Source organism: Seriola lalandi, unplaced genomic scaffold (assembly GCF_002814215.2).
Source record: "Seriola lalandi dorsalis isolate HSWRI2012SDOR001 ecotype SW California unplaced genomic scaffold, Sedor1 jcf7180002054478, whole genome shotgun sequence".
In the NCBI taxonomy this organism is placed as follows: Eukaryota; Metazoa; Chordata; class Actinopteri; order Carangiformes; family Carangidae; genus Seriola; species Seriola lalandi.
Genome location: NW_019525031.1, coordinates 398,549 through 409,600, shown reverse-complemented (window position 1 = coordinate 409,600; position 11,052 = coordinate 398,549). Strand labels below are relative to the sequence as shown.

Here is an 11,052-nt window from a genome sequence, read left to right as displayed (position 1 = left end):
GGGGGGTGAAGGATAAAGAGGTGGACGAGAGGACGAACAGGATCAGGTTGAGGAAGATGACAGAGGGAATCTGAGTGTTTGTTGGCTGAGAGAAGAGAGAGAGAGTCGGAGAGAAGCCGACTGACCGTCAGTGTAGTGGAAGACGATGATGCGTCCCTGCTTGGGCTCGGCCTCCTCTGGGTAAACCATGGCGGTGCCGACGATGAAGTACACCGACGGGTCTTTTCCCAGACGACATGACACCATGCTGAGGGCGTACTCGCTGGGGAGGAACTGATGGGCGTGGAGAACTGGTAGAGATACAAAACACAAGTCCCTCTGTGAGAGCGGCAAAATGCATCTTTCTGCTAATAGGATTTTTACTCTTCTCCAACGACTGTGCTTCGGTTTTTCAGTTTCAGAGGACGACTCTGGTTTCATTACAAGTGGAGTCTGGGAACACGGCAACATCACCACGTCAGAAGTGAACAGGTTTATAGGAGGCACAGTTTAGATCTGAGGAGCCGGTAATAATCCCTCATTACACAGGAAAACTGTCAGTGATGAATGAAGAACTTTACAAATAAGACAGTTGCTTTTTCTCAGACTATTAAGACTGTGCAACAACCTGGAATTATCCATGTTGCACATCTCTGGTATATAGACACAGGTGTGGTATTAGATCTGCACACACTCATTATTTATTTACATCCTTCTCTCTCCTGTCAGGGTTTTTCTTTTCCCACCCGTCCAGGAAAAACATCTCTGGCTCATTTTTAAAAAGTTTTTATCCCAGGGTCTGACTGAGGCAGCACAAGCAGAGTAAGTGGGAAAAGGCACCTGGTGAAATACACAGCAATGGATCAGAAAATGATGCATCTATTAAAACATGTTGAAGATATGGAGACCTTTCCTACATCACTACTCAAACTAGTGATTGATTTCCCCTTTTCATTTGATTTTATCTTTGTCGTTCAGATGATTTTTGTCAGCTTATCCATTTCTAACTGTTGATTTATTCCCTCTTTCTTTTCCTCTCTGTTAAACTGAAAAAAAAAAAGCATGTGACAGCTGATATTGATGAGGAGCGCACGACATTTAAATGGCGTGCGGCGGAGACAGCAGATGACAAACCTCCTCAGACACAACTGCAGATTCAACAGATGTAGCAGCAGCCGCAGAAACACATTACACTGTGAATACGCAGCCTGCGCTTCCTGTCACCTGCGCTGAAGTATAAGGCTCAGTGTCGACCCGTCTGAACACATCCGACACATCTGACAGTTATCTGATCGCACATCGATCAGCCGCGGACGCAGAGTGCTGAACCAGCCTCTTATTTACATATCCAGATGTGATATCACACCCAGGTTTGTGCGGGTGAGGTAACTCCAGGAGGGAGAACAGGGAAGGTTTGGTGCAGCAAAATCTGCATTGCAAAACAGCAACAAAAAAACCAGCACATCGAGCGACCTGGTCTACGTGACGTCTTCAATCATTCAGTTACTTCATCAACAGCCTGTGTGTGTTTCAGATATTGACTACTAATGAAAACCTTAAAAAAATAACAGTTACAGTTGATTTATTTATTTATTTGCTTTCTCTCTTCTTCTAATCACTTGTTTTTTGTATAGATTGCCAATTGTTAAGATAAGAGGAGTGTTTGCATGTTGATTTATTATTTTCCTTCCTGTTCAGAGTGAATTTACACACTGAAGTAGTTTATTAGTAGAACAGTAAATTACACAGATGCTAGAGGCTGGATTTCATTTAAATAAACATATTGTGGCAATAAAAGACGAATATTCAAATGAGATTAAATTCAAACAGATAAATACAAACTTGACTGGTCCAATCAGCCTGCACTCATTTTAACATCAGATGAATGTGACTGACCTGGTCACATGATTTTACCATCAGACGCTCCGTATAAACAAATGAAAAAGTGCCGTCTCTTTGAGATGAAATGGAAATGTACAGCTGTCCGTCTCACCCTCGAACGTGTGCTGATCCACGACGAGCAGACTGTGAACCTCCACTTCCTCTCCGAAGGACGTCTCGTGGGGAGAGGTGCTGCTGGGGAACAGCTTGCTGGAGCTCACGCTGCTGGAGAGCGCCTGGAGGAATTATGAGACGGGACAAGGGGAGAAGTGGGACAGAGAGGAAGATAATAAAGGGGGGTACAAAGCAACTGAAATATCTATTTGTGTGAGAGCTCAGCGGCACAGCTGGATCCATCTGTAGCAGCAGATGTGCAGCACTTAAAACCAGGTACACATCTCTCTGGTCATCACATGTAAGAGGCTTCGTCTTCACAGAGCCGGAGCAGTTAATACAAACACAAACAGACGACGCACCTGTCCCTCTGGGGAAGCTGCAGAGCCAACGTGACAACACACGCTGTACCTGTAGATCTGGCTGGAATCACTTGTATTATAATAAATGTTGGTTTCTCGGCAGCTGAAACCCTGTTGTTCACCTTCTTCAAATCAAACTAACAGTGATTTTGTTTGATGTAATTTGAACACGAGCTAAAAGCTAAATTTAGCTCCAACACTTAAACGATGACCCTCTCTCACTAACTACATGTGTCTGGAAACAAAAACACAAAGAAAAGAGAAAATATATTGTAGAACTTTGATTGCAGTTTCACTTTTTGTGACAAATATTTTCAGGAAGGTCAATAACCAAGAAAAACATGAAGTACTGCTGCGAACAGCTTCATTTGGCAAAGACTACAGTTCTACTATAAAATGAAATGAGCAACAGCATGAAGATGAAATCCCCGTCTAGGAGGCGCCAGTAGAGCCGCTAGGTGACTAACAGGACAAGACATTTGTCGTCCTGACAAGCTCCCGGTCTGCTGTTATAAATAATGTTCTTAGTCAGCACGCCTGGTTAGATAAGAGCAAAACAAACAAGCCCTCGGGTGTTTATTATCCGAGCACGACGCGGAGCTACAGTACCTGCGTGCTCGCACTGGGGCGTACGGCAGACGTGGTGCCGCTCACGTCCTGGATCTCCACCCGGCTGGACAGAACCCCGAAACACTGGGACACCTCCTGGTAACAGATCCGCCTGGTGGGGCGGGAACACAGGGAGAGGAAAGAGGTGAGAACAAGCAAAGGGAACACGCTGGTAAAGGAGAAACTGGATAAAGCAACAGTCAACGACTTATTTACACGGTTCCCACACTCTCTTCAACATCAAATTCAAGGGCTTTCCAGGCCCAATTCTCTCAAATTCAAGGACCCAACATGGCAAAGATGGAGACACGGATCAAGGTTAATTACACCAGGAATTATTATAATGAGGACAATCAGGTTTTACAGAAGCTCACAGGCAACAATTAAAACAAGAGACGCTTGAATTCGTGCAGATGCTGTTACAGTGACGGCAGACAGACAGCGGCACTTTGCCTGCACTGCTAACATTAAGTAAAAATAGATAAATAATGTGAGGTCACTGTGACCTTAACCTTTGACCTTTAGCCACCAAAATCTACTCGGTTCGTCCTTGTGTGAAAATGAACGTTTGTGGCGGGTTAGGGTTAGAGATCCCGTCCAACAGAATGTGACAAAACTTCAATTTCTATTTTTGCACAGAAACTATAAATATGAAACTTTTATATTCCGAAGCTTCAAAGGCCTCGACTTTTTTTTCCTTCAAATTCACAAAATTTCACAAAAAAGTCAAGAAAAATTCACTATTTATATTTTTCTATAATATTTCTTCACATCTATTGTAAATATTTGATCTTTTTCCGACCTGCTGTACTTGCTTGTTTCATCTTTGTTTATCATCCTTTTCTTCTCAGTATGTTTATTGTCATGCACCAAAACACCAAAGCAAATTCCTTCTATGTTGAAAACCTACTTGGCAATAAACCAGATTCTGATTCTGACTCAAGGAGTCACGACTGTCACTTTAACATCTGAGCACAAAGATCCAGCAGCTGTGCAACAGAACCGGCCCGAGAGCCGGAGCAATGAGTGTGAAACGTCCGTTTGAAGTCGGGCTGCGACTCACAGTCGGACCGGGGGACTGACCTGGGAGACTCATAGAGGGGAACGGTGCGGATGTGGAGTTTCTGGATCTCGTCGATGGTACCGATGGTCAGAGTGCTGTTGTTGGCCAGAGCCAGGCTGGGAAAAGAGAAAGATGCATTAGTAAAGGGAGTAAAAGGAGGAACACAGGTAACGCAGCTTCATATGTGCTGGTGAAGTGGCAGAAGTTTGCCTCTCACCTGTCGGGGTAACCCTCGGAGTTCAGCGGGCACATGTAGTTGACCTCCTTGAGGTTGACGTTGGAGAAGACCAGCTTGTGGTTGGAGGAGTAGATGACGGTGGGTCGGTCGGAGCAGGCGAAGACGTTGGACGTGGACAGGGATCTGAAGGTCCTCAGCACAGTGGGCTGAGTGCCGAGCGTCACCTTCTTGCGCTCGCTGAGGGCGCCTGAGGGAGGAGATACGTTTTCATGCTAATCAAACCTTTCATTTGAAACACCTGCTTTTGTTTTATTTTATATAATTTATTCAGGTTTTCCTTCAATCTGTCAAACACTAATATTAACTGTAGTATGTCCTCGTATTCCTGCCTCTGACTATCAGCTGATCAAACCAAAGCAAAATGAGCGAGTACATTCCCGTGCACGAGAGACGTTTGGGACTGTGTCAGACTAACGAGCTGCATCTCGACTCAGCTGCAGGAATGTCACTTTCTTACATCTGATCACTTGTTATGTAAGGTGAGGTCATAACAACAGGAAGGACAGGTACACAGGTAGATGTTATCAGTAAAGGTGTGACTCCACAAATGTAGAGATTAAAATACAGCTGGAGGACAAGTCTGACATGCATCTCTTTGAAGTCAAAAAGGGAATTTAATTATTCCACCAACAGGTAAGTAACAGTACGTCACAGCCTGAGAAAACAGCTGTATAATGTCATTTACTTTGATTTGATACGACTGTTACGGCTGACATGACGTCACCTGGGAGTGTGGACTGGTCTGAAACACCGGAGCTTTTAGCAGCAGCTACTGAGCTACAGAAAGTATGAGTGTCTTTAGAGGCCGATTCATAAAGTACTACGACAGCTACTAAAAGAACCATCAGGATCTCAGCGTCTGATGTTTCTCCACTTCTGCTTCGTATAATGTGTCGTCTTGATGGAGTAGGGTGTCAGTGTTTCCCCTGTATACAGTTTGCAGTGGCGGCGTCAGGGCTTTTAATTTGAAACTGGAGACACACGGCGAGAGAGCGAGAGAGAGAGAGAGAGAGAGAGAGAGAGATTTAACTCGCTAAACTTGAATTAGATGGATTTTTATTCCCTGGTGATGATGCGCACAAGTTCAACTACACCCTACGTAGACACCTTAAGGCTCAGTCCTGCCTGCAGCCCCCGGCTTTGAGTGTGGCGGTGTTGTGGTGGAGGTGTGAAGGACCTACCAGTCTGCAGGTCCAGGCCAAAGTAGAAGAGCGCTCCGTCTCCCAGGGCACACAGCAGGTAGTAGCTGCCTTCAAAGGTGGTCATCAGGATTGAGCGAGGGATGATCTCTGAGGACACACACACAGTCCAGTGATTTATTCTTCCTGGACTCCGCAGTCACAGGCGCGTGGATGAACACTAAAGTGATAAATGTCTGCAAAAATGTTTCTGTCACATTAATCAATAAGGGTTATCAGCCGGCCTGGCCGGGAACTTTCAGAAAAAAACAGAAAAAGGACATTTGAATGCCGCAGGGTAAATATAAAGTCTTCTGTCTTTTCTGTTTCCCAAACAGTTTCTCTGACTCCAGGCCAAGTACATCAAAACAACTCTGGCTTTGATGAAGTGCTTGTTGGCCGACTCTTAACAAACAACAACTGTGACGTGCGGCTTCGAGAAAAGTTGCAGGTTTCCATTCAAATGTAGATCAGTTATTTGAAGTAAATGAACCCAAATGTTAAAACACAAAGGGGCCGTGTTCTACTGAAGAACAACTCCGAAAAAGCTCCAATTAAAAACATGATTCACGTGAACAAAACAAACTAAACTTCAGTGCAACTCTGCAGTTTTTAAAATTCTCAGGGAAAAATATAAAAATATCTTTACGTGTCTATGAGAAGAGCAGCAGGGCTTTTAATTTGAAGGTTTCCTGTTCGTAACTTATAAAAGTTTCAGCCTGCAGTCAGACTGGTCTTGTTAGGGGAGTGAGCGAGAGGGCAGCTTGCAGAGCAGCTGTCAATCAAACACACTTGGAAAAAAATAAAGTGTGAGACTGTGGGGAAAGAGTGTGGAGATAATTCTTAATGGATGAAGCCGTATAATTGGAAAAGTAAGAGTCCTGCCTGTGCCAGTTCACCGCGTTATGAAACTCTGTCTCTAGTGACAGCTGACTTTTTCATAAGTTTAACCAAAAAGAAGAAGAAAAAAAGTGGTGAAGTCCTCTCTTGCATATTTTAACATTCTAAGTTTAAATAGTTGTCGAGCGTGTAAATGCTGCACTGAACGTGTTTGGGTTTGGCAGCACAGTCGATGCTCAACTACTCATGAAGTAATGAAGAATTTAAAGGCAGATGTCACTGAAGCTGTGATACGGTCCGTTTTAGTTACTGCTGCACAGTTCTTGAACTTCTTTACTGGATAATAATAATAATGGAAAACTCACGTGACCCAGAGAGTTCATCTATCATCCAGACTATTTCTGGGCCGAACTACTCCCACACATAAAACTAGAATCTCCATCTCACGGTTGTATCCCTCCGCCACTCAGACTAGTTCCAGGTTTCATCCCAGTTTATCAGAGTCAGAGAAAATATTAAACATTTGTCTGAAATTTTGTCATAATTGTTGTTTGAAGTCTCGAGAAATGGCTAGAAAAAACTTTTTGTGAGGTCACATTGACCTTTGACCTTTAGCCGCCAAAATCAAATCATGTCATCCTCGAGTCCTTGATAATGTTTGTGTCAAATTTGAAGAGGTTCCTTCAAGGCGTTACTCAGATATCGTGTCGACAAGCATGGGACGGACGACCTGAAAACAATATGGCCTCCAGTTCTGGCCGTTGCCGGCGGAGACGTAACAAGATAAATCTTTAGTTTAAGATGGAGATTTCGCCGTGCTGATGGGTATTTTTCACCCTTTGAAAAGCGCCAGGCGACCTGTTGCTAATGCTGCTCCCTCTATGCTAAGCTAAGCTCCGGCTTCATGTTTTCTGAATGTGGCATCGATCTTCTCGTTTAACTCGCTGCATCAGAACGAAACGCTGAAAGTTTTCAGGACTGAGTACGTTTGTACGACACCAGCCCGGCTGTTATTTGTATTTTGTATTTCCACTGTTACAATCATCTGTTGGTTTTTAGTAATTTCCTTTCTTTCTGTGCCAGCTTCAGCCATGTGAGCAGAGCAGACTGAAACTAAAACTTCCTCCTCGCCTGAAACTGCTGCTGCTGCCACCATCGGTTCAAACTCGCTTCTTACTCATTTAATGACCAATTCATTTGTATTTACACTGATTCACAATTTCTACTCGGAGCTCTGTGATAGAAATAGATTTTCCCTCCACATGTGAAGCCTGGTGTAAGTTAGGAATCTGTGAAGCCCGTCCAGATGAAGCATGAGCTACTGGGCTAGAAACACTTCTCTTCATCTGTGCCCACCCATCTCTCTCCACAAGTCAGTAACAGCTTTCCTGCTGTCGTGTCAGTGCTCTCCACCTCTTTCTCTCTCTCTCACCTCCGCCCAGCATTTCCTTGTGCAGGGCGGTGAAGCAGGGCAGTTTGAGCACACGGGCCGAGATGTCAGTCCACAGTCCCACGGCACAGAGCGGGGACTCAGCGCCGGCCTCCCCCAGAGGTGTGATGTCCAGGCAGGCCACCTCGTGCTCCATCTCCGTGGTACTGAGGAGGGAGCAGAGAGTGTGAATGTGCAGTGTGTGTGTGTGTGTGTGTGTGTGTGTGTGTGTGTGTGTGTACAACACACAGCGAGACAAAATGACCAGTGAAAAGCTCTAATTGATTATTTTTTCCCCTGATGTGAGAAACGTCGTGGAGTCGTCTGGTGAGTTCACACCGTCTGAAGTTGCCAGACAACTTTTACATTTCCTATAAAAACGGTGGAAAATTTCAACATTTTCATCTTGAAGATCAATCGGCTGCAGCTGGATCTTTGGGTTATTACCCGTTCTGCTCTCCCTTGAGAATTTATTTCATTAACAACAGCTGAGCTTGATAAAAGCTAAAGTCATGAGCAGCTGATCAGTTATTTCCCCAGCGTCTGCGCTGCATTAACATCCTCCTGTAGAACAATCTGAAGATAATCCATCGACAGTATCGACGGACGCAGCAGCGGGTCAGAGATGTTCTGTCAAATCTTGATCAGATCAATCGCGGTTCTGATGTTGTAGCTGATAACATCTAAGAAATGTTAAAATGCCGAGCACGGGCAGAACAGCCTGTTCAACTTCAAGCCAACCAATGCTATCTCAGTGATCGATGAGCTGTCACTCAAACAGATACGCAGGTAAGAAAAATACTCAGTTCAGTTGCTGATTAAACAGTAGCTCACGACACACAAAGTGTGTGTGTGTGTGTGTGTGTGTGTGTGTGTGTGTGTGTGTGTGTCTCACCTTATCTGTTTGAGCTCTCCGGCCAGGATCTGCAGGTAGTACAGGGCCCGGCCCACAGCGAGCACCACCTGAGTGTGGTTGCAGGCGGCCACGCTGATGTTCCTGCCCTGCGGCTCTTTCCATTCACTCACTAACGCCTTGCTGTCCTGGAGCACCAGGCGCACAGAGCCGGACGTGATCTGGAGGCACACACACACACACACACACACACAGAGACACACACACACATGAACACACACACACGCGCACACATACACACACACACACACACACACACAGGTTTAAAGATTATTTCTGCATTAAATTCTTTGGCAAGTGACAGAAAGGCAAAGCTAAACTATGAAGCCGTTTCAGAGCTAATCCGATTGTTTATATGTGGTTCGTTGTTGAACTTGTTCTAATGCCTGAAAAGAAATTATAATTAATTGCAAATATATTTTTCCACATAATTTGTATTTTCTTTTTATAGAAAAGTGATAAAAGTGTGATTTTGATCTTTGAAAGAAGATAAATTACTTTCTATTCAATGCACACATTAAGAAATGGTGCAAACAGCAGATTCCTGAGTCCTGGGATTACGTTTTAAAACAATAAAAACATTCCTGAAGAAGTTAATGCAGATGTTTCACAGAAGATAAAAGGGAAGAATCTCAGTAGAAGACAAAGATCAAAGCTTCCCTGACATTTTCTAACGAGAAACCATCAAAGAATTATAATGTATTCATGGAAAACAAAGCAGTTTAACCACAACACACGTCAGGAAATATGACTGAATAAAAAAGAATTTGTTTGATCCCAAATATTAAAACAACTTGTTTGTGTTTCACGACCTATTTACAAGTTTTACAAAAAGCTAATCCGATTGTATTTGTGCTGCGTGCAGCAGCGGCATGTGAACACCTGTTAAAGCCCCTCAGGTGAACGAGAAACACAAATTTAATATTGAAAACGTAATAATAAGACGGGGAGCGCCACACAGGACTGAAGCAGCGAGAGAAGACAAAGAGAAAGAAGAGCAGAAGAAGCCTCATTAACAGCCTGCAGCCGCTACAAACAAGACGGCGTATAAACGGAGGCCGCACTCGTTAAGGAGCAATCGTACGCTGGTTAATGAGACACTACAGCAAATATTAAAGGCAGGGTCCTTAACGGAGTCCTTGAAAGCAGTTATTAAGAGATTAGACAGAGTCCCTTTGTTTAAATTGAACCTTTTGTTAGTTGTTGGAACATTTCACTAAATCCAAAATTCATCAGTTTATTTCTGATTTATTTATAAAGAGTCACTGTCACTTATTTTATGTCTGAGTCATAATCAGATTCAGACAGAGACGACTTTAGAGTCATGCTGCTGGTATGATGTGAATCTTTGCTCCGCCTGTTTTTACAGGGAGACGTCAAATCACTGGATCAGCCGCCAGCCAGTGCGTCCGCTCTGACTCCTTAACATGTGCGCCGAGACGCGAACCGAGACGCGCCTCGGCCGCCACGTTCACGCCGCGCAGCCACGTGTTCGTGGGTTGAACGCAGTTGGCTCGTCTGAGCCGGTTTGTTCTGGAAGCTGCTGCCTGCAGTTCTTTTATTTTCATTACGAGGTTAATTACAGCAGCAAAGTTCAAGCACACAGTCTGTGTGTGGGACGGAGGACAGAAATAACAAAGCTACAAACTGCGAAAGCCACAGAGGAATATGAGAAACTCTTTCAAATCATTTGTTTCATTGTTGGTATCAAAAGATATTTCATCGTCCAGTTCCTGTGTGATTACAGCTCGTCTTCAGTCCACTAATGTTAGTGTCCCTGACTCTGTCGACCACTGCGTCCTTGCTGATGCAACCACTGAGGGCCACAGTAAAATAATAATAATTCTACAGCTCTTGGCTTCAACGGCAGTTTAAATACATAAGTATGAACTTGCATTATTCACAGAGGCTTTGTCTGCAGCCAGAAAGCAGTGACAGTGAGAAGAGTCAAATGTTCTTGAAACACAAGCAGGTTTTTGAATTTAAAGGCTGATTGTCATAATAACCCAAAGATCTCTAACAGCTTGCAGAATCCCAGCAGGTTTCATCCTCATTTCAAAAAGGCAGGCTGAAACTTGAATTTAAATGAAGTGCAATATTCATCTCAACCGAGTGTAAAATACATGAAGTCCTTTTGCTCTCTTCATATTCACATCTGCCCATTTCAATCGTGCATGATTCAGCTCCAGCAAAGTGTATCTTATTAAACGGAGAGAGGCCACAGTTGAATAATTAATTTCTATAATTAATTTTGAATTTGTGAAATTAGCTGATATTCCCGTTTTCAACTGCAATGTACAAATTCTGCGAGTCAGCTAATTCTAGGAGAGCGAATGTTAAAGTTCCCCTCCAGACATGTTTTTAAATTTCGTAAAAATACTCTGATTAATATTTTGTTCAACATCGTTTTCACACATAAAAGTGAAAAAAAAAAAAAAAAAAAAAG

At 43.7% G+C, this 11,052-nt stretch overlaps 1 protein-coding gene across 1 annotated transcript in view; it reads right to left on the bottom strand.

Moving 5' to 3' along the window:
• The window catches only part of ddb1 (damage-specific DNA binding protein 1), a 44,513-nt gene that overhangs the window by 15,436 nt on the left and 18,025 nt on the right, over positions 1 to 11,052 (bottom strand). The window contains exons 13-20 of the mRNA XM_023412381.2: positions 8,589 to 8,767; positions 7,697 to 7,860; positions 5,428 to 5,535; positions 4,226 to 4,433; positions 4,029 to 4,124; positions 2,946 to 3,057; positions 1,973 to 2,096; positions 126 to 290 (exon numbers count right to left, since the gene is read on the bottom strand). Coding sequence (XP_023268149.1) covers positions 126 to 290; positions 1,973 to 2,096; positions 2,946 to 3,057; positions 4,029 to 4,124; positions 4,226 to 4,433; positions 5,428 to 5,535; positions 7,697 to 7,860; positions 8,589 to 8,767 — 1,156 coding nt within the window. The remainder of the gene's footprint in view (positions 1 to 125; positions 291 to 1,972; positions 2,097 to 2,945; positions 3,058 to 4,028; positions 4,125 to 4,225; positions 4,434 to 5,427; positions 5,536 to 7,696; positions 7,861 to 8,588; positions 8,768 to 11,052) is intronic.